This window comes from Camarhynchus parvulus, chromosome 1 (assembly GCF_901933205.1).
Source record: "Camarhynchus parvulus chromosome 1, STF_HiC, whole genome shotgun sequence".
Classification (NCBI taxonomy): Eukaryota; Metazoa; Chordata; class Aves; order Passeriformes; family Thraupidae; genus Camarhynchus; species Camarhynchus parvulus.
This window is the reverse complement of record NC_044571.1, coordinates 94,115,285-94,138,952: the sequence shown is the minus strand read 5'-3', so window position 1 is coordinate 94,138,952 and position 23,668 is coordinate 94,115,285. Positions and strand designations below refer to the sequence as shown.

General features: G+C 40.9%; 1 protein-coding gene across 1 annotated transcript; it reads right to left on the bottom strand.

Moving 5' to 3' along the window:
- Positions 1-448: 448 nt before the first annotated feature.
- On the bottom strand, positions 449-15,155 carry LOC115907537 (cell surface glycoprotein CD200 receptor 1-A-like). The gene is made up of 6 exons (XM_030955490.1): positions 15,038-15,155; positions 4,899-5,213; positions 3,953-4,207; positions 3,066-3,171; positions 2,096-2,147; positions 449-815 (listed from the first exon to the last, which is right to left on the bottom strand). The coding sequence occupies exons 1-6, from the start codon at positions 15,123-15,125 to the stop codon at positions 693-695; spliced, it is 939 nt and encodes a 312-aa protein (XP_030811350.1). The 5' UTR covers positions 15,126-15,155; the 3' UTR covers positions 449-692.
- Positions 15,156-23,668: the final 8,513 nt, after the last annotated feature.

Here is a 23,668-nt window from a genome sequence, read left to right as displayed (position 1 = left end):
TGGTCTTGTTTAATCTCATGAGATTCCCATTGGCCTACTTATCAACCTTGTCCAGATTCTTCTGGATGACACTGCATAATGGCATGAAATACTGGATATGAATCTAACAAGTGAATTAGTCGTGCTAGTGCAGTCTCCTTCTTAATGGATGACCTTCTAAAGGTATCCTTTATTTCCATTTTCAGAACTAAGTCTTCCCCTACCATTATTTTCTGCTATTTGAGGTATTCAGTGATGATCAGTAGGTCATCAGGTCATGTGTTATTAACATATGTATTAGAAAAAAGTGGCTGTTGGTGGAAGAGTGTTTTGTTTCTGTTCAGACAGAACACTCCACTGGTCTCCCAAATGTGTACATCATAGTGTCAAGTGCATCAAAGAAACAACTACAAGTGACTGACAGAACTAGGATCCTCAGGCAACAACAGCAAAGGGAAGACTGGTCACATCTTCTTTTCCAGGAAAAACTATGGTGTGTGGTCAGTCATATATTCCCAAGGAATAACACATTTTCCCAAGGAAGAAAGCAAAACAGGGAGAAAAAAAGAATTATGGACTCATCAGCAAGCAGATGTGTTTGAACAGACCTAGTGATCTATGCTGCCCCAAAATCTGAAGAAATCCTCCAAGTTTCTTTCTATAAACAGTCTTCCATAAAGAATCTCTTTCCTTTTCTGATGTTGTTGAATCATTCATGTTCCTGGACACAAGTCCTGTGGAAGATTCTGCCCCACTGTCAGATCAGACACTGAGTTGTAAATTACATTTTCCTTCTGAACATAAGTAGTATAAGGTTCCACTTCCATTGTGTCATCCTAGCAAAACAAAACCAAAAACTGTGAACACAAGGAGGAATTTAGCTTCACAAGACTCTGCAAATCTTTCATCTGGACTGAAGAAAATAACTGGGAAATAGTGCTCTCATATTTACTCCTCTTCAACTATAGAAAAAAAATCCCTCTATTTCTTTTTCTACCAAGGAATGTAGATTGCTGTTTCTATCAAAGATTTGGAGGGTGAATCTGAGGTACTGTTTCATTTGCCTCCTTTATCTTCCCTTCCATTCCACTTTTGTTGGCCTGAAAAAAAATTTTATTAGGGTCTGATTCTCTAGAAAGAGCAAATAATATGCTATAGTCTTGACCTTGATTCATTCCTAATCAGTCCACATTTCAGTCTACAGACATGCTAATGGAAGTCCCATGACATGACAGCAAGAATGCTGGTACTTAAACCATTATTCTACATTAATGCAACTGTTTCTGTCAGCAGTAACTGGGAGGGATGGCAGCAGAACAGCAAGAATACTAATAACTAGAATTGACTCTTTAGAAACTGCAGCATCTTTTTAAGCTGATGGCAGAATTTGAGTCTAGTGTATACTGTAGGGGCACAGATACGATATAATTGTAACACATCTTGTCTGTGTAGAGATGCTGTTATTTGGATTTGGCAGCAGAGAACTGAGACAGCTTACAAGTGAATTGCTCAGTTACACAGGAAGCTTCTAACAACATACGATATCAAAAAATATCTCCCAGTTTGCAGCTCAGCTCTCCTTCCATGTTCTTGAGTATGATTGTTTCTTTAATTGTGGATTGACCATGCAAGATAAAGACTGGCCTTCAAAATTCACACAATTATCATTCTGGACACCAAAAGGGATATTCTTTTTCTTTTGGTGTCTGTTAATCTTGTTGCTTAATCTTCTTGTTCACTAACAGTTTTCTTAATATCCCCCAAGCCATGCTGTTGTCTCCCTTCCTGACTATTATTTGGAGAGCAGTTGTGGTCAGAGTATGTGATATGACAAGGGAAATGTGGTGGGACTGACTCCTTGTTAAAATTAAAGGATGGCTTTAGCTGGGTGTTTGCTGTGGAACACACCTCTAGTGTTTGCTCCAGGTCAAAGTTATGGTGAAGATAATAACTTCATTTTGTCCTATAAAGAGCTAAGAGTAAATATATCGGACACCCTAGTACTTGCTGAAAGCGGAGAGTAAAAATCTAATGTTTTCCTTTCACTGGTCATGTTTTCAGGGCTACCAGAATCACCATGATTTGGTGATGGTCTAATTTGCATAATTCTCCTTACCTGTTGTGAATGTATAGGAGCAATTTCAGGAGGTTTGGTTTTGTGGCATGGTCTGTGGAAAAGAAAATAATTAAAATATGTTTAGCTGGATCACAGCTTGGTTTCTTTGATCAAAAGCTTATGAAACATTTCTTTTTCTTGTCTTCAAGAGTAAAACCTTCTCATGTCTCTCTCTCCTTGACATTTGATCCTGAAATTATAGCACCCTACCTTTCTTAAGAAGTTTTTTCCTATGTTTGTGGGTGCTTATACATAAAATGGAAGCAGATTAGAATCAAAGCCCTCTGTAAGGATATACATTTTGCAGTTAGTGAAAAGGTATTGAACTAATTCTTCACCTCTGAGGGAAGAGGCCTGAGAGAAAAACAGTTTGTAACAGGCAAATGAGGAACCTAGCTGAGGTTTTCAGTACAGGTGCTAAGTCATCCTTCCAGTCCACAAATTATTTCTGTAGGTATTCCTCAGAACTACTTTTTTTTTTTTCAAAGGAAATCCTAAAGGGACCAGAGCCCAGCTTCACTCAAGGAATTTTTTAATAAATACAGATAGAATCTGCTGTCCCTTCTGCTCATATTGTTCAGTCCTCTGGCATTTAGTGGAACTTATTAGGCAGCAGAACCAGTGCCCTGATCTAACCAAGAGAGATACTGGCAGACTATGACAGTATCTGAAGAAGATTTACTCTCACAGATTCCTATCAGAATGAAGTGTTCCCCTCTGGGAGGCAATGCAGTCAGGGTCCTTGCCCAACTTCTTCTCATTTATATTTTACTCAGGGCATTATTCTGTGAGGATGTATGCAATGCACAGTGCATAGTGTTTTCAGTGCAGAAATATTTGATGTAGTTAATTTGGTTAATCACAGCAGCACAGACTGACAGAATCATATGATTTCAAGACACAAAAAGTACTTGAAAATTTCTTCTAGCACTAGACAATTTTTCCTTAGCACCTTAGCTTAAGTACATACCTAATACCATGGAGCTTGAAATAGTAAATGACAGCCGGGAAGGCAATAATGATCAGAACACAAGTAATGATGCAGGCATACTGGAAAACGTTGGTGTTGATTTTCTCTAAACATAAAGAGACAGTCTCAGTTATATCTTCTTCTCAGTTTCTTTATTATTTCAGTAGAAGATTAAAGTTGCTTTAGCACATACATGCATTTTCAGCATGCTTGTAAAACAAATAGAATGTCCTTCAGCAGAAAGGAAACATAGTAATGAAACTTTGCTGAGAAATATAAATGGAGTCTCTGTCAGAAGCAAAACTAGATTCCACTAACATCACAGTGGCCACTCATAATACATTTTCACTAAGCCACACCTGAGTTCCTCTCAAGGACTCATCATTTTTCAGTAGTCATAAATATTCTCAAAAGCAACAAGAAAACCAAAGACCAGAACCCAAGGGTCATACATTATCAGACATTCACAATTTGAAATGAAGGAATGTATTTTTTTCTGCTAGCAACTCGAGACTTGGCTCTCCATCTCTCTTACCATTATATTAAAATTTGCATTAAAAAATCCTAATATTTTCATTCCAAGTGATTATTTGAATACAAAGATAATGACTGCTTTCTCCTTGTTTCCATAAGCATTCCCACTACCAAAAGAATACTACCACACTTATATATATCACTCTTAGAGGGGAAGGCATTAGGAAATAATGTCCAGAACACAAAGAAGCCAGTGATGTTGCTGGGCAAAGGCAGTCAGGGATGATACTCTTGTCTCCATAGGACTTCACTGAAGATTTCTGTATATTTTAGAGACTTTCCTTCATAGAAGGAACAAGAGCTGAGAAAGCTGAACAGGGGTTTGAACACAGAGCATACAAAGGGAAGCTCACCTGAGGGACAGCAGGCTATGGACTGGCTCCAGTTCCCAGCTGGGTGGGACACCATGCAGGTGGTCACATTGGTGACATTGGTGCTACATGCTGTGAACTTGCTGAGAACAGTCACTGTCCCGTTGTCGTGGCACTTCTCCTCTGCAGTGGAGCTGCCCTCTGGGACCCAGGAGAGCTGAGCCGGTGGCTTCCCCACCGCTGCCTCGCACACGGGGCTGCCCTGCTCATCACAGGACAGGCTCAGCCTCGGGGGGGCTGCAAAGCACCAGCAAGGCAACATGCATGGAGTTAGTTTGGCACGGCTGGGCTGGGCTGTTCTTGTCCTCCGCCCCAAATGAACCCGAACTGAACCCGGTGAAAAGAGGAGAATAAGGCTGGGGCTGTCATCCCATCCCATCCCATCCCATCCCATCCCATCCCATCCCATCCCATCCCATCCCATCCCGCAACATGGGCCCAAAACACATGAGACAAAGAACAGCTCTCTTTTTCCCTTCTGCCCAACTCTCCCCCATCCAGTTGAGCCTCATCACAGCCATTCATATCCTTTGTGTGTATATGGGAAATTGCTTCACACCTGTCATTTCTAACTAGACAGTAGAAAAAGGGAGCAGCAGAAGGGAGAAGAGTTATGGGAAATGAGAAAGGAGACACAGAGATACTCCCAATGAAATGCATGAGTTTTTCCCAGCAAGAATCACAGAATGGTTTAGGTTGGAAGGGACCTTCAAGATCCTCTAGTTCCAACCACCCTGCCATGCAAAGGGACACCTTCCACAAGACTGGGTTGCTTCAAGTCTCACCCAACCTGGCCTTTAACACTGGGATGTCTACAGCTTCTCTGGACAATCACTGTTCCAGTGGCTCACTACCCTGACAATACCAAATAGCTTCCTACTTTCATTAGTCAAATAAAAAACCAGCTCCACTTTTGCACATTCCTTACCCAGCACGGTCAGGTGGTACCTTGTGTGGAAATTCCCTTCTGTTGATGCTGCTTCGCAGCTGTAATTTCCCTCCTGGGCTATTCCCACTTGCCGTATCTCAAGGGCAGGAGGCTGACCTGGTCTGAATGTCCAGTTTATGTTGTCACTGCAGGTTGTTCTGTGTGTCTTGTTCTTATCAACCCTGTATACCAAGGTGCACAAGCCTCCAGCCTTGGGGGTTATTGTCCATCTTAGCATAGTTATATTTCCTTTGGGAGAGCAGGTGAGAACTGAGCTGTTACCTACAGTCATCACTAAGACTGAGGAGTTGTTCCCTGAGGAGAAAAAAAGAGAATGTGTGAGAAGGAGCCCAGGAGTTGCAGTCTGGACATCACAGGGAAATGCCTGCAGTGCTACAAACAAGCGTGAGGCCATGGCTGTGCTCATCTGCACATTGTCTGTCATCTCTTCCTACAGCTGTGGATTATGGAGCCAGTGGCCTGTCACGGCCAGCCCCTGCAATACAAATTTCCCACTGAGGATCATCTCAGTGGATAAGACTGGATACTGGAGGAGGACTCTACCCCTGCCCATTGTCTTCAGCAGTTCCGCATCCAAAGGCTGTGCTTGTGTGAGCAAATCCTCCAGTGGCTTGCTCGCGGGACCTGAAATACAGGAATATGACTGTTGCATCTGGCCACATGACAGTGACTTTTCTCTCAAACTGTTGCTGCCCACAAAGTAAGCAACTTTTACTTCTGCATTCATGTGAAATCCAACACTCTGGGCAAAGGCCTTGTCTACACCTCTCAGGCATTACACAGGTGCACATAACACTGGTGGAGCTTTGTGTAGGAGGGAAGGATTTTGCCTCATGTCTCAGGGTTTTCTTATAGGTGCATTAGTGCTGCCTACACGTACAAAGGCAGCCTCTTTTGTGAGGCCCTTGTGAGACTGAGAGAAAAGAAGAGTCTGAGGAGCAGGTTGTCATCCAGTGTGAAGAGTAGCTGAGGGAATGGGGCTTTTGTGTCCTCTGGCTTCTGCTGAAGTTAAAAGCAAGCAATCCCTAGATTTCACAATGTATGTGAATGAAACTTTGCAATTCATGGGTTTATAGGAATAATACCCATAGCTGTAGTCCAAACAAACCTCTCTTTATCACTTCACTCATTTCCTCTTTTAGTTGGTGGCCATTAAACTTTGGGACAGTAAACCACTGATCTCTCAGTTCTCTGTGTCACTGGTGGAAAATGGGTTGCTCTTTCCTTTGGCTGAGTAATGGCTTTAGTCTGAAAGCTGTGTGTAAGGAGAAAATCAGAGTGCTGCTTTCAAAACCTGCATTAATCTGGACAGACAGCTCAAGTTAACCAATCTGATTGGTACTGACAAATAAGTTTTTCACACACTGTTCCAAAAGTTTTAACACCCTTCCCCAAAGCTTACAAGCAAATACACTAAAGCAGCAATTGAAAGTACATCTGGAACATGCAAAGAATTATAAGATTCAATTGTTGCATGAATTAATGAAACCCTTGTCAGTCTTCCTCTGTGGTACAAGATCTGACTTTGGTGGGTTTTGCTATTCCCTACCCAGATCTGGAATTATATTATTTCTGCTGTCCAGCACACACTGAAGCCCAGTTCTTAAACATTCACAATGCTATAGGAAGTGAATGAGCATCAACTTTAAGCAATTAGTCAAATCATTACTATTGGCCTCCTTGAGAAAACTACAGTTGGTTTTACCTTAGTAATATTGTCTGAAATCTCATTATCTTCTTGAATCTAGGTGAATGAACCATTCCAGCTCAACTACTTTTGGCTTTATTTGACTGTTTTCTGGGGAAATTATTTCTGACTTGCAAAATAAGCAGACTTCACTGCATTTTAACTTGTTATATATTCCTTCAAAGGTTTTTGCCTTTTCATTTTGAGCATTAAGTATCGTCTGGGTGAAGACACTTCAGCTGTTAAGTGTTCTGTGATACATTATTACTCTGGAGGTATTTTTAAATGACAAATATTTTTCTCCTAAATGGCATTCCAAGAAAATGTGAGGTGTGTGTTTTAAATTCAGATTATTTTACCAGGAAAGGAACTGAAAGAAGTCTTTTGTCTCGTGATAGTTTCTGGATGAGTTCAAGGAGTGCCTCTGAGAATTGGACAACAAAGTGTTTCCTCTCCCACTTTAACATTGCTGAGAGCCTCAGAGCTCCAAGTCATGCAGAGTATGGCTGACCTCATCTGAAATGACTAAGCATACCTGAGCACTCAAACCGCCCCTGTAAAAGACATGAAAATAAATGTCCTCTGGTCCCTCTGCCCCTAAAGAACATGTTCTTTCCTCAGTCCTCTTTTCTACTGCACACCCTTTTGCTGACTTGTCAGGTTGCACATTTTTTACATGATCACACCTGAGCTCCTTTTCTCTCACTTCCATGACTTCTTGTGGGCCTGCTACAATCAAGTCCTTTGCCAAGGTCTCCTGGTCTGCTTTCTTTGTCCTCCTTATGCTGCCTACACCAGCTTGTGCTCTTGGATATGTATTCAGGAGCTCTGAGGGAAGGTGCAATCTCCCCTTTCCTCTGGGAATTTCATTAAACCTAGAGGGTGTAGTCTACTCTACAGGAGAACTAAACAAACAGAAGAGTTTTTTGTGGTTTTATCCCAGCTGGCAACAAAGCCCCACACAGGCACAAGCTCACTCTTGTAGACTCCCCTACAGTAGGATGTGGAGAGAATCAGAAAGATGAGAAAACTCAGAGGTTAATAGGTAAAGCAAAACCTATGCACACAAGAAAAACAAACATCTCAAGGGCAGGTAGGTGTTCAGCCATTTACAGGAAAGCAGGACTGTATCATGCATGATGGTGACTTGGGAAGACAAACATTATAACTCTAAGCATCTATTCTTTGTTCTTCCCCCAGTTTTATGTGCTGAGCATGATGCCACATGGTCTGGAATATCCCTATGGCCAGTTGGGGTCAGCTGTCCTGGCTGTGTTCCCTCCCAGCTCTTTTGGACCACAGTCCACTCAGTGGTGGTGTGAGAATCAGAAAAGGCCTTGGCTCTGTGTAAGCACTGCTCAAAACATCTCTGTAATGTCAACACAGTTTCCAGCACAAATCCAGCTCCATAGAAACCACTATGAGGAAAATGAGTTCTTCCCCTGCTAAAAACCAGCACAGTATTACATTTCTGTTAAAGAGAAAATGTTCAGTGCTGCAAGTGTTTTAATTCAGACCTCTCACCACACCACTGTCTTCTGGAATGGTCTTTTCATGCTGCAAAGTGGCTAAAAGTCATCTGCTGCTGTTTCCTCTGTGATAACCAATTGGTTTGTGACCAGTGTGTTAAGGCAGATTTATGGCGTCCACATCAGCACGTGTCTGCTCAAAGGCTCAGACCAGCATTTTGCACAGCATTTTTCACCTCTTGAGGTGAAATCTCATCTTACAGCTGAACTGAACTGACAGCTTGCTGTGGCTGAAAAAGGGGATAATTAGTGCAGCAAGGCCTCATCTTCTGTGGGCTTGCAGAGAATAAGAGATTTGAAGAGGTGTGAGCTATCAAGCTCATCTTGGTGCAGTGCTAACTATGGGATGGTAATTAAATGTCAGCACTGTTATTTCATTGCACACAAGAGATATGAAATAAAGGGTCGCATATTTATTGTAAATAACATCTCATTTTCAGTTATGTTCTTCACAATTGAGTTGACTCTGGAAAACAGCAATCATTTTTTCTGTTAGCCAGAAAGAGCAGAGCTCAGGAAACCAGGAGTACGTGCTGTCTGTCACACTGATGTGGAAAACAGAGAAGTCAGGTTCTGGGAGTTCTGTACAGCACCAGACTGAACCATTTTATTTTGGTTGTGAATGCAAATCCATTGTGATCAGGTTTCACCTTGGAGACTCATCTGGTAGTATCAGGCCTTTAGACTGAGGTTCTCCAGTTTGACTGCAGCCTCTGAAATCTAATTATGCCACCTCTCATTGTCTCTCCTTGACTGTTGCAAAAGACTTCAAGCCATGTCTGAGAAGGTTGTCAAGCTGTATTGCAGTGCACTGAGTGCACATTCCAATGCACTGACAGATTCCACTTCTATGGAAAAAACAAACTCAGTTGAGGAGTTCACATTTGTGTTTCAAAAATGTGCTGGTTATTGTTGTCATTGTAAGGTTACTGTAATTTGAAAAGACTGGGGGAAAAAATTTGCTCTGTTTTTTTCAGTGTGGTTTATGCAGTGTGTTTAAAAGCTCTCATGAATAACTAGTTGCACCAGCTTCTTTTCAGTATCACTTATTTTGTCATTTCTCCTATTTCTCAGAGACTTTCTCACACTAAGAGAACAAAGGTTTTAAAAACAGAAACATTTGATTGTAAAGCCACTAAACTTTTGAGGGGAATCACTGCAAAATCAGAGACAGTTATGCAGGTTGAAAGTGCTGCTTTCAAACATGAAAGATTTCCAGCCTCTGTTATTCTTCATAGCAGGTTTTAAACCACGGTAGAAATTTTTATTGCCTCAATTTCCATGACAGTCTCTTGCAAAATTTAACTGTTAAAGAGTTTTTTGCACTATAAAGAGACTACTTTACTTTCTCAGACATATTTCTCAGACATCCTCTTGATTCTTTATTTCTTACAGTAATAATTTACCAGAGCATTTTGATGCATCTACCCCCTACACCCTCTGTAGGTATTAAACTTAGAGATACAATGAACTGAAGCAATGATCATACCACAGCCAATGACTAACTGTATCTTGGAATGAATGTAGTATATGAGTCACAGCAAGTCATAAGCAAAAAGGCAGCACTGGACACTTGGAAGAGTTCAGATACAAGTCTGGTTCTGCATCTGTTTTCCCCTTCTAATGCCACAGAGTTCCTGTGACACCCAGCAAGGCTTGTCTGGAATGAAATAAAAGATAAAGAGAAGTGCTTTGTACTAGGGTAGGAATTGCTGATGTACTGACAGATTCTTTTATAGTGTAGCTTTGTCACTTTGAAAACACAGTCACAACAGCACAGGATGGAGTGTGGGCTAAAAACCACCCCTGTGTTTCGGGTGAGAAGCAAGTAGTTAGACTACTTTAAATTTCATTATAGAAACACATCAAATAGCTGACCTAAGTTCATAAGCCTCTGTTTCTTGAAACCTAGATCACAGTTTTTTGAGCATGGATGTATCTTTAAAAGGACACATTAAAAGACTTATAGCTTTATTGCTAGTATCACACTCACACTCTTTTACCCATAGTTATCATTATTCCTTGAAAAGATGTCTTATTTTCATTTTATTCTAGTTAGGCTTTTCCTTTATCTGCAAAATTCCTTTTTTCCTCATACTCATATTGTTATTTTGTTCTTCTTTTAACACATTTCTTTCCTGTCACCACTACCATGCCGCTTGCAGTACTTTTCTTGCTACCAAGGAAAGTATTATTATCACTTTTTCTTGCTGTTTCATGCAAACTGAGATAGTAATCTCACGCTCTTTGTCGTTGGTTTTACAATATGAAGTGCTCATTGAATGGCTGGATTTTTTGAGATTGCAAGCTTCAACATGACTTTATGTGTTGCAGAGGGCTGAGGACACTGATAGCACTCAATAGTGATCCCAAGGTTTCATTCTTCCCTTTCGCAGAATTGCCAGTTCCTAGTGTGTAATTTTTCTATGATCTTTCAATTCTCTTAAGCTTTCTCCAGTATCTTTTCAAGCAGTCTTTCAAGACAGCTGATTTTGAAGGCAATGAAAAGATGCTAAAGCTCACTTAGGTAGAGATGTGTTTGATACAGTGTCCCCTTGAAAAAAATTAAGCTGAAAGAATAAAGGGACAACTACAGGGACTACAACTGTCCAAGGGATGGTTAAAGAACTGGGTTAAAGAGAGAAAGAAAAGGCAATTAAATGGTGGGGCCAGTTTTAAGGTAGCTTGCTGATTATGTTTCTCAGCAGCTGATTTTTGCTGCAATTCCATTTAAGTTTTTACTAATGGCATTGGCTGTATCAACAACATGTGAGGAAATTTGTTGAAAGCAGGAAGAACACAGCATTATTAGTATAAAGAATTGATCTGTCACACAAGAAAAATCATTTGGCCTTGATGAGTAGAATGTTAGATGTGTGCTGAAATTCAGCAGCTAAAAATATCATAATAATAAAAAATATGTAGTACAACAAATTTTGACTGGAAAGTTGAATACAGAACCAGGCCTTAATCAGTATTTAAACCAGCTTTTCAGAAAAATGGGTGCTTGTTCTGGCGCTCAAATTGTTTGTGAAAAGTGTTTTCTAATAAAATGCCTGCAATTTGATCCAGCGATTCAGTGTTTTATCCCCATGTAAACATGTTATGTCTCAATATAATATGACTGTAGGGGAAAAAAAAGGATGGGTACACTTCTTAAATGAAGAGAACAAACACTATTGGCCAAATCCTCAGCTGATAATAAATCATTACTGAGATTAATAAGCTCTCACACAGTATATCAGTCTGGCTGTAAACTTTGAACTTTGCTACTTCTGAACTGTGCAAAGTAAATCTTCCTTCTTGCAGGATGTGAGCTGGAATGGATGAGGGCAAAAGGGATTTGCACTGGATGTCAAAGTGCCTTGGGTACTGTGACACCATGTGTGACAAAGTGCTTCCAGTTCTCAGTACAGAAACAGATACAGATTGTTTTATATTTTGTTCTATGTGCTGAACTTGGCCTATTACTCTCGGCCATGTGAGAAGAAAAATAAACCAAGTACTCTTCACTTATGCTTAAGCAGCATTTTCCTACTATTCTAAACAAAAATAGATCATTGTGTGCAAACTGTAGGTTGTGTGCCTTCTTTTTCATACTTTGCAGAGAGCAGATAACAAACTGCTATGAAAACATACATCTGACCTTACTTTTATATGGTTAAAATCCCAGTCATACCTTGTTTAGTGCTTATCTTCAGCATTGCAGTTTTCATCCCAGCACTGTCTTATTCAACACCAAGACAAGGCAGCATAAGAAAATCCTCTATGCTTTTTTCATAAGAATGATTGCACCTCAAACTACAAAATATATCAGCTGTGAATTTTAAGTAGCACCTACCTCTGAAAGTGCACTCACAGTTAAAGAAAATCTGCTTGCTTTGTAAGTCATGAAGTACGTGGCCAGTTTGGAAGACTGAACTTCCTTCTCTCCATGGTTTTGAAAGCAAAGAAGTTCAGGCACAAACACACTCTGTGTTTGGACCACAGCAAAGTAAAATGTTGGTATCATAAGGATGTGTTTGGAAGATTGGAATATGGCAGTTTAGATGTGTTCTATGAAAATTTTTGCTTTATTTAATGGTACAGAATTATTTTTGAAGAATTTGGATGAGAAAAACAGGCTGCTTGTGTTCAGATGCTTTTAGGGTAAAAGAAGTCAGAAGAATTCCAGCACACAGTCCCAAAGGAGCAGCAAAGAAATAGTGAAATGGAGACAAATGTAAGTTTACCATAATAGATTTTTTTGGCTATGATTTTTTGTATCTGAAGGAAGATTCCACCATAAACTAGAATAGAAGTCAACAGAGATGGATGCAGTGAAACATACTAGGGCAGAGATAGTCAAAAGGCAATAAAACACTGGTACACTAGTGAAAAAAAATGTACTGGTTTTATGAAGGAAAGAAACTAAATTGAAAGCAGTAGCATTCAAGGAAGTTATATATGCAGGCAAACTTGAACTGTAGCTAGGTTTCTATGTAAATCAACTTTACTTTCATCCACCTCATAGTCTATTATTCCAACACAATGTCACTGACTTCAGATTTTCACTATTCATAAAACTGAATAACCATAGGGAATCACATCTCATTACTGATAATGGATTTCTTGCAGCTTCCTGTGAAGCACTTGCACATATCCATTGTCACAGGATAAACTACAAAAGCAGTACATACCCAGTCAAATGCTGCAAATGTTAGTTCAATAAAAAGAGATTTATTGCATGGACTTCTCATGGAAGACTGTGCCTGTACTTACCACTCTCCCTTGGAGTATACACAACCACTTGAGATGTCATGTGTGCTTAGCTAAACTAGAGAAATCTTCCGAGCATAACCAAAAATATTTTAATGTTGAGTCTTTTTCACTGCTGCTACTGAGGATTGTCACAAAAGGATTTTTAGTAGAGATCATGCCCCAACAACTTCAGTAGCTTATTATCCAACTCTACCTGAGGGCAGATCTAGGTATGACAATTAGGAAGCAACCTCAGCCTTTTTTCTGAGCTGCTCCATCTGCTGTGGTAAAAACTAACCCAGTCATACGAAACAACACGCTGAGGAAATGTTAAGGAAAATGTTAATGGAGATAAAGTCTGGTTACATACAACAAATTTTCCATTACTTCATTTCTTTCAGAGTAGCTTGCTCTAGTCTTCAAAAGGGGGGGACATAGTTCCTTCTGAGCTTCATGCAACACTGAAGACTAAAATTATCTGGAGAGAATATGCACATTAGATCAGTTTGACACATGTAGCCTGTGATCTCTGAATGAAAAAACCCTTGCTGCTAGATCTTGCTCAGAAGAGCCAGCCTGATACTGAAGGAAACAAGTTTAGGAGCAGTGCTAGCTAAAAACTTCCCATCAAATGTAGGCTGCTTTTTATTGGGAGCAGGTTGACGAAAAAGGTTTCAGGTGTGAAATTAGATTTCAATGGAACATCTTTCTCTATATTCTTTGAAGGGCAATATAATTGGTTAACTAAGACACCAAGAAGTTAAAATCCAAACACCTTAGGGTGAAAACTCTCCACTTTTTGGCATTGGACTTTTTAAAAATATTTCCAGCAAAGTGAATTTTTTAAAATAATTTTTTTGCCAGGAGGATTCCTCTTTGTCTCCCCACTTTTTTTTCAATATTCTCTGATGTATGCACACTCCTTTACTTTTTGAGCATCTGTCTTCAAAAATGTATATTGTCTTTGATGCTACCATAATTGATCTGCATTTACTTGAGCAGGTTCCTCAGTATTCTTTTGACATAGTTCTTACCTAGAGAATAGGGATGGATCTTTTACCATCAGTGTGCCTGTTGTGAGGTTAATGATCCAAATAATGTTAATAATGTTCATGAAGTATTTAAATTTTTTCCAGTGGGTAGCACTGGGGTAACCATTTAGAACCCCTCATCATCACATCAGACATTATAGATGGGTGCTCCATCACTGCCAACAATAACTGCTTCTGTTTTGCTCTAAAATACCACAAAGGAGATATTTTTATTTTCTGACCAATAGGAATGAAGTAACTCATTTCTATGTAGTTTAGTTCTATCTGTCCATAACAGGAATGGACACATGCATGCTACATATTATTCAGAGATGTCCAAAGTTTGATTTGGATCTCATGGGCCTATCTGCCTTCCTCCTCCTATACAGAAACAGTTTAAGTTTCTGGAACTGCTCCTTAAATCCTTAGTTCCATTATCAAATCCCTGGATTGCTTTATGATGTCTGGAAAAACATAAGCTCTGAAAATGCAAATGAGCAGTATGTGGGAAACATTAACTGCTGTAGTTAAACTGGATTAAAATTAAGTCAACTACACTAAAAGACAGAAAATTTGGACTGCCATTGCCCTTGGTACAAAAGCCTTTCCCATCTTGATACTGGCCATGCCCCTTAGAATCAAATTCCAGAATTTCTCCCCTCTATCAGCACATCAGAGACCTTCCACTTCTCCTCTGAAAGGTCCAAGAGATTCCGGCCCTGTTTCAAAGTGCCTGCAGCCTCTCTTCAGCAGAAACTACATGTCCAAAAGCTTCAAGTTCCCAAACACTTTCCCAGGCATATTTTTAGGGTGTCAAAAGACTAATTTTCTCAGATGATGTGATTTGGATGTCTTAGTAAAAAGGCTATTTGTGACAAATTGTATGCTCCAGGCTAAGGGTCACTACATAGTTGCCTACATAGAAGTCATAGTGAAAATACCTGGCAGTCTTGTGACCACTAAGAAAAGATGAGCAGGAGGGGGTATTGGGAAAGCATATCTTAACTGTGCATTACAATTTTTAGCACTTAATTAAAGCCATAGAACAATTTATAGCTTTTATAAAGAAAGGAGCTGTGCACATTTCCCATTCTTACATCCCAAAGGCCAATTGGTCCCAGTTAGACTCACCTGCTAATCTCATGACCATGGTGATGGTGAGCAGCACAAAAACATACACAGTCTTCCCAGCAATCTTCATGTTGGTTCCTGCTTTCATGGCTCAGGTAGCTCCCTCACTCCATCCAACCCTCCACCAACTTAACTGTGGTCATGGGGAGCATTCCTTGCCTGCCAATACATCCTCAGCAGCCAGTGTCAGCGTTTCCTCTCCCCCTTTCCCAGGTCTCTCATTTAGCTGTGCATACTCTGGGCTGACTGGCTCCTCAAAGCTGGAGAGGTTCCTCCTTCTGACTTTTCAGAGCTTCCTGTGCTGAGAATACAGGCAAACACTGAGGAAACAGGCTGAGCAATTCTGCCTTCCGTTCATTGGCTCTCCTCAGGAGGCCGATGAGTGAAGATAAACCCTGCAGCAGAGTTCAGAGAGAGTAAAACCAGAGGAGATTATTCAATGCTGAGTTTAATATCAAAAAAGAAATTTTAGTCTTGGGAAACTAGAGAGAGACTTCACGTTTCTCACTGCTTTACTTCTGCTTGTTCTTTATCACATCTTTGGCACAACCTCCAAGAAAATCCTTCCACATGTCTTCCAAAAAAAAAAAAGCAATCTTAAATCTTCTCTGTAAGTGACATTTTCAATTATTTCTCTCTTAAGTACCTACTTAGCACATGGAATTCTACACTTCCCATATATATACACAGCCTCATGTGAACTTTTAAGTTCAGAACTTGTGAGCTCTTAAATAAGTTACAGGTGTACTCTTACTCTATCTCCACGCTTGCCAGCTAAAATATTACAAATCCAAAGCCCATTTTTTGCAGAATCTGAAAAAAATTGTGAATATGGGACAGTTTTCAGGAAAACTGCAGAATGTCTCATTCTGGAGGGTTGAAACAAGGAAGCAGTAAATATTTCCAAAATGAAACACTGATACTTCACATTTAAATGATGCTTTTGTTTAGAAACTGATCTAATTTGAAGGGGGCAGAAATTTGTACAAAAGCTGAAATAATGAGCAATTTTTTTTTTTTTGGGCACAGCTGAAATTACATTTTTCTCTGGAAAACAAACAAAACAAACACAAAAAACAATTCACTATTACGTGCCCTTAATCTAGTGCAGGCTTCCCATGGGATCACAGACATCCACCTGCTCCAGTGTGGGGCTGCTCCATGGGGCTGCAGGTTGATCTCTGCACCAGGGACTGCAGGGGAATTGCTGCTCCAGCACCTGGAACATCTCCTGCCCTTCCTTTTCTGACCTCAGTGTCTGCAGGGCTGTTTCTTTCACACATTCCCACTCCTTTTGCCAGGTGAAGTTGCTTGGCCATTGCCCCCCACTGCTTAAATGTGTTATCTCAGATGATGGGCTATCCATTGAGCAGCAGTGGAGAAGTTTGTGTACTGAAATTTCACCAGGTGACATCTGGTGAAATTTGATGGGTACTAGAAGCTGTAAAGAAATGCAGCAGTCTTTGTGCACAGAGACTTGTTTTCAAAGTTTAATAAGGTTCTTTCCTTTTACATTTGTTTTTCACCAAGTGCTATAACTTTTGTGCCAGCAAAAGTGGAGATGCCTCATGGAGAAGAGAGGAGCCAGCCCGTGAGTGTGGTGAGAGTAAAAAGATGGGATGCGTAAAGCAGCATAAATGTTGGTAGCATGGGGAAGATGCTGAGCAATGTGGGAACACAAATAGGACAGACAAAGAGTTTTGTGTAGATGAGAATTATTTAGGTAAAGCACCTGTGTGTATTATGTTAGTCCTGCATGGGTTGAATTAAGAGCTGCAAAATCCTGTGGCTCACTCTGCTTCTGACAACAGTAATTTTACTGAAAATTTCCACAGGAAAATACTGTCTTTGAATAAGAAACTGGGGTGCCCTTTGAGGAAAAGCTACCTCAAAAATATGAGCTTAAATCAGTATTTTAAAGAGAAGTGATGAATTTCATTTAGCTTTGTCTTAAACTGCTTTTCTCTTTTCCTTGTTTATAAATTAAAAAATGGAAAAACAATTATTGTGGATAAGGACAGGTAATACTTAATTTTGCAATCAGAATGAAGAAGAGACTTGCCCTTGTTCAGAGGGGAAGGGTGAAGCTGTTTCAGAACGAAAAGTCTGTGTTAAATACTTGTCACCAGAAACTGAATGTCGCCCACATCTTTCACTGAAAAATATGTTTGGGAGTTGTTTTTTTTTCAGAATACTCTTGTGTGGGTTGTTTTAAAATAATATTGTATCAGTTTCTCCACTTCCTCACTGATACAATAATTTTAAACTCCAGGGTCCCTCTCCTTTCCTAAGCCACAGCATTTCCTCAGCACAATTCTGTGGTCAGTGGTAGAGAAAAGGCCTCAGCTATTAAAGCTCCAAGTCAGAATAATTAGCAATAAGGACAGAGACATAAGAGGAAAAGACAGAAAACAGATTAAAGTTGGCAGGAAATGAACCGCTCAGGCACTTGAACTGCACACTGTGTTTAAACTGTTGTGATGACTGCAGTCTGGTGTTCTGGTTTTGTTCGATCAGACTGGTGTCCCAAAATGGTCTGCATTGATGTTCACTGGAACAGAGTGTGAATTAAAGTCTTATTTAAAGAAGTAAAAGAAAAACTGATAATGATCGTATAAAGAAAATAAAGGAAAACACAAATTCAGATGGATGATCTCTGTCCCAGGAACATCTCATTGACTACTGCTTTTTGTGGGAGGGTGTTCTGTATATTTTTATCCACTTGATTTTTAACATTCAATATAGGATTTTGGCACTCCTCTTGACTGTTCTGAGGTTTTCAGTGTGCTATTCACAGTAACACTGCTTTATTTTCTGAGTATTTACCATTGACCATGGAATTAGTAATGCATGTGAACAGATACCATCAATTTGTTTTAGACAAGGGCATGAAGAGGAAGAAATGTTTATGTAAGTAAAGATAAGAAGACTGGAGAGATAAATAGGCAAAATGTAAGCAGTGTCATGCCTCAAATGTAAAAGAAGTGGTGCTCAAATCTGATGCAAAGACAAGAGGATATTAAGACATAGAAAATGTGCAGACTTGCAGTGTACTGGATACAAGATTGCTGTACAAACCAAAAAAATAAGAGATGCAACAGGATAGAGGAGATTTTGGAAGAGAGAAAAGTCTCTTCTAAATAAGAAAAGTCCAACTTTAAGTTGTCATCATAGAAGATCTTTACTATAGAAATTCATTCAGAACCAGAAATTAGACAGCTATATACTTTAGATATAGAAGAATAATTTGTCATTAAGATACTTTGGAATCAACTTTCTGGTTGAGGGCAGCAGAATTTGGGAAGTGAGATATGAGAAGTCTGTAGAAGGTCATGACAGAAAACAGAAGTTTACCATAAGGATTGATGAGTAATCATAGCAGACTTTTCTTCAAGTTATATATTGAGAGCCAGGATCCCATGACATAGAATTCATAGGAACCTAGATTTATCTGGGTTGGAAGGCACCTTGAAGACCACCTATTTCCAACCCTCCTGTCATAGGCAGGGACATCTTTCCCTAGATCAAGTCGCTCAAAGTCCCAAACAGCCAGGCCATGACACTTCAAGGGATGGGGCATCCACAGCTTCCCTGGGCTGTTCCAGTGTCTCACTACCCTCATAGAACAGAATCTCTTCCTCATATCTAACCTAAACCTACTCTCTTTCAGTTTAAAGCCATTCCCTCTTGTCCTGTTACTACATGCCCCTGTAAGGTCTGTAAGGTCCCTCTCCAACTCTCTAGCAGTTGCCATTAGGAAGGCTGCTCTAAAGTCTCCCTGGAGCTTTCTCTTCTCCAGGCTGAACAACCCCAACTCTCCTCAGTCTCCCTTTATAGTCCAGGTGTTCCAGCCCTCTGATCATCTTGGTGGCCCTTCTCTGGGTTTTCTCCATCAGGTCTCACATCCTTCTTATGTAGTGGGCCCCAGATCTAGGTGTAGTACTCCAAGTGGGGTCTCACCAGAGCAGGGCAGAGGGGGAGAATCACCTTGCTTGCCCTGCTGGCTACACTGCTTGGGATGCAGCCCAGAAAGCCAAGCACATCCTGGCGGTGTGCAAAAGGATGTGTTTGACTTTCTGGGCTGCAAGAGGATGTTGCTTCTCATCTCCCAATACCCCCAAGTCTTTCTCCTCAGAGCTGCTATTGATTGATTCTCCACCCAGCCTGTGTTTGTGCTTGGGATTGCCCTGGTCCAGGTGCAGGACCTTGTGCTTGGCCTTGTTGAATTTCATGAGGTCTGTGCAGGCCCAGCCCTCAGGCCTGTCCAGGTCCCTCTGGATGGCATCCCTTCCCTCCAGCGTGTTGACTGCACCTCACAGCTTGGTGTTGTGGGCAAACTCACTGAGGGAGAGCTCAGTCCCACTGTCCCTGTCACCAACAAAAGTGTTAAACTGCCCCTGTCCCGGCCCCAGCTCCTGAGGAATGGCACTCATTGCTGGTCTCCACTGGGATATTGAGCCAGTGACTGCACTGAGTGTGACCATCCAGCCAAATCCTTCTCCACTGTGGTGTGGTCTGGGCCTCTCCACTTCAGAGATGGGGGTGTTGTGTGGGACAGTGTCATGTGCTTTGCTTGTACAAGGCCAGGTAGATTATATCAGTTACTCTTTCTTCATCCACCAATGCCCTCACCCACCATGGAAGGCCCTCAACTATGCCAGTGAAGCCATGCTGGCTGCTGCAAATCACTTTCTTACTTTCCATGTGCCTTGGTATAATTTCCAGGCGGACCTGCTCCATGATCTTGTCAGGTACAGAGGATGAGACTGAGCCTGTAATGTCCCTGAGTCTTCATTATTTTCCTTTTTAAAAGATGAGAGGAGGTATGTTTCTGTTTTTCCAGTCAGTGAGGGCTTTACCAGATTGCCACATCTGATCTGAAAAAGGAGAGAGTGGGACAGAGGATTACCTACACAAAGAAATAATGCATGTAGAGGAATGAAAGTTGTCGAGATTTGCTGGCTGCATTAATAAGAAACAGTGTGCATTTAATGTAAAGGAAGAAAAGTGGAGAGGCTTGGATAGCTGAAACCTGAGACACAGTTGAGGATGAAGACATTGCCAACAAGTACAACTAAAGATATGCTTTGAGTAAGCGCCCGTTTCCACACAGCAGAAGAGAAACTCAAGCATCATTAGTTTAAGGTGCTATGAAGAATCTTCACAGACTACCTGGAGACTGAACTTTCCCTGTCTTCTGAGTTCTAAGAGCACAGATCTAGGCTCTGCCTGTGGTTTTCAGTGTGGGTTATTGCAGTGCCATTTTATGTTAATTATCGTAAATGTCATCAGATATTATTTGGCAGTCTCTGTGATCTGCTCTGTTTGAAGTGGTTTTACTCAGCTTAAAGTCCTTGCTGGCAGCAGATTCCATGTTAATAACTAATTCAACAAGAAGTGCAAGAACTGTAAAGCTGGTTTTTAACTTTTAACCAAGTGCAGACAGAAATAAAATTTGCTCCAGGAACTGAGTTTCCAATGATGACGTGAATATCAGAATGCTGGAACCCCATCTGGAACAAACTTAAGCTGGCCCAGTTTTGTTGACTTCTCATGAAGGTTCCGTGGCTTTCTTCCTGTGAGAATTCTCCCTGCTGTCTCTTTCCATGTCAGCTGAGAATCCTAAAGATTCAGATAGCTTGATGGTCTGCAAATAAATTAGTAAACCTCTGAAGCTGGAAATGGTTCTGGGAAAGGATCATGATTCTCTGTGTACTGACAGATCTGTTTCAGACACAAAGTGCTCACCCCAACAATGGTTTTGTCCAGCAATTTAGCAAGAAGGTAAAATTGAGGCTGGATTACAGTTTCCAATACCTTGTTCAAGGTATAGGGCATTAAAGCCAATTTAATTATTTCAGAGATTGCAGTGTCTGACACACTTGTCTGTCACTGCCTTTTGATGACCTGTCTTAGAACCTAGATCTTGTCACAATGGTGGGAAAAGAATTTCAGTAATTTTATTTGCATATTCTGTAACAAATACTTTAATTTTGCATATGGAGGTATGTGAAAGAGAAGTTTTGCATCTGCCTGCACAAAAGAAAGATGCTATGGATACTTTCATTTTCTCTATCTACTTAACTGATGCACTTTGATGTTCCTCCAGCTATTCCATTTCTTGACTCAAACAGAGTTCATCCAGTCTACCTGGAACATGATTGACAGGTCTGCCTCAGATGTGATTGCCTGAATGTTTGCAATTGCAGACTCTGTAATCTGAGCTTTTGTCTTCACCATGCTGTGAAGGCCAGCGTGCAGTGGTCATTTCCTAGCTCACGGATCCCACCACATGGCAAGTCCCCTAGCAGAATGGCATAATGCAGCAGGCTGGTTTTGAAGATATAATTTATGACCTTTGTGGCAGCAAAGTGGCACAATATGCTTATGAAGCCTCTTCCTGGTTGTTCTGTGGTTGGGTGTTGCTTATTCCTAGAAACACCCACACACCTGAAAGTCCTGATGAGAATAAATTTCCTTTTACACAACTCCTACTGGAGGGTAGGTAAGGCTGAGGTGAAGCCCAGACTCCCAGAGTCCTTCTCTGTTCAGGGAAGCTTACATTAAATAACACGACTGAAACCAGGGGACCTGACTTTGAATGCAGAGTTGTTGGGAACCCTTTATACACACGTGTAGGTAAATAAAATATTACTCATGTTTCAAAGTACTGCTGAGGTTGACTGTAGGTAACAAAAGTACTAAAGGCCTCCGTGCAGCCTAGTCTGAAATTCCACTTCCCATCACTTCTGGGAGTCCTGTCCTAACAGCTTCTGCAGGCCAGATCTGTGCTGTGCAGATGCTGACAGAGCAGAGCTCCCTGGGCTGCCTTTGAGCTGGCTTCAGACACAGAAGCTGTGCAGTGAAGTCAGCACAGCACTGCACACAGCCAGGGCACAGAAACCTGTGTGTGCAACTCTGTGTTACCTGGTGGGAATGAAAGAGTCCACCCAGTGCAATGCAATAGCCTGTCAGCTTTCTTGGAGCCAGTTCAGGGTCACTGACACACAGCAAAGGCTCACAGCTCCTGCTGGGGTGAAGTGTTGTAGCTCTTTTGAAGTCAGCATTAAGATGTTCACCTGCCCAGGCTCCAGAGCAGGTCGCAATGCCTAGGAGTTTTATTTTGTGACACGCTGTGGTTATGTTGCAGCCTGCATCCCAGCAAGGTTCCCCTTGAGCACAACTCCAGATTGTGCAAGGAAGACTGGGCTTGCTTGCAAAAGCGCTCTGAGAGCAGATGACTGAAAAGTGAGGAGGAAGTGGCTCAGAGGACCGGATGAGCTGACACGTTTCATGAGAGGAAAGGGGCAGGAATGTCCAGATGAAGTGTAACTCCCCTCACTTCTGGATGCCCAAAGCACTGGAGTCTGCCCCTCTTTTCTTTGGTCAGGAGGCTGCAAAGAAATGAGGAATTTTTAAGGCTCTGCTTGAACAACAGGAAGATGTTTCACTTCTCTGATTCCTTAGATACTTGACTTGAGAGATGGACAGGATATCTTCACTTGACAACAAAGAGTGGGGCTATTTTTTTTTCCAGTGGAGATGCTCCCTAGCAATCTCCCACGATAGGCAAGCTAAGGATATGAAGCAGGAAGTTTTACATTTGAAAACCCTTTGCAGCACGCCAATGATGTAGCCTGGAAGTCTGCTAGCTCAGCAAGTTTGGGACTAACCTTGGCACTGCTCTCAATGCCGTGCTGTGTCTATTATCCCCACTGTGGCTGCACAGAATACCAAGGCTGTATGTGATCTATCCTCCATTATTTCAAGTAACCAGACTAAGAAAACATGAGAAATCTGTGGGGAATTTTTTTCTCACATAGGTCAATGGAAGTTAGTGGAAAGAAACTGGTGGATGGAGATGTTTGCAGGATGTAGATGTATTAATTTCATTTTCTGCAACAGATGCTACACATGTAGACAGAAGCAGGAGATTCATTCTTCTGCCTGATTTTGCAGGTTTGGAAAGTTTTTTCTGTCTTATTTTGCAGTAAGGATGAGAGCAGATGACTCTAATAGAGTGGACATTTCTATTTCTGTAGAAGAAATTCAAGTGCAGCATCAGACCATTCAAAGGTGCAAGATATTTTCTAATCTTCAGGAGTTAGGCATTCGTTTAAAGGATGATACATAAAGCTTATTATCTCTTTCAGTAGTGTCTGCATTGTTCTAATTTCTCAAGTTTACCATAATTCATTATTTATGTTTTATGCCGGCTTTCTTTCTTTCTTGTTTCAACAATATCTGGTGATAAAGATGTACACAGCTCATTTATGTGCTAATGTAAAATTACTTCCTTTTCCTACCTTGAATTGGTATGAGATGAGTTGAGACCAGTCCATCACAGCTGTGTTAGGCATAAAATAGTTCAGTGTTCAGTGTTCAATAGTTAATTAAATGTTGGTTTAATTAAGATATGCAAATCCAAAAGAATCTCTGGTATAATTCCAGAAAGGTCAATTTATTCATCAAGTCTTGATTTTTTTGATAGTCTCAATTATTTTAATGTGCAGAATGGAACTTCCTGATTTCATGGTCCTGTTCTTGATACTTTCTGAGGAAAGTAGACTTGATCTGGAGGGTTCCAGATAGTCCAGAGGTAAAGGTCTTTCTTCCAGTTTCTCTACTGAC

Bases quoted from the DNA above. Each gene is read 5' to 3' on its own strand.
- LOC115907537 (XM_030955490.1), bottom strand. From the start codon at position 15,125: ATGAAAGCAGGAACCAACATGAAGATTGCTGGGAAGACTGTGTATGTT. The intron at 5,214-15,037 runs GTGAGTCTAACT...TTTTCTCCTCAG, and splicing joins CATGGTCATGAGATTAGCAG to GGAACAACTCCTCAGTCTTA. The intron at 4,208-4,898 runs GTAAGGAATGTG...GGTGCTTTGCAG, and splicing joins GTACCACCTGACCGTGCTGG to CCCCCCCGAGGCTGAGCCTG.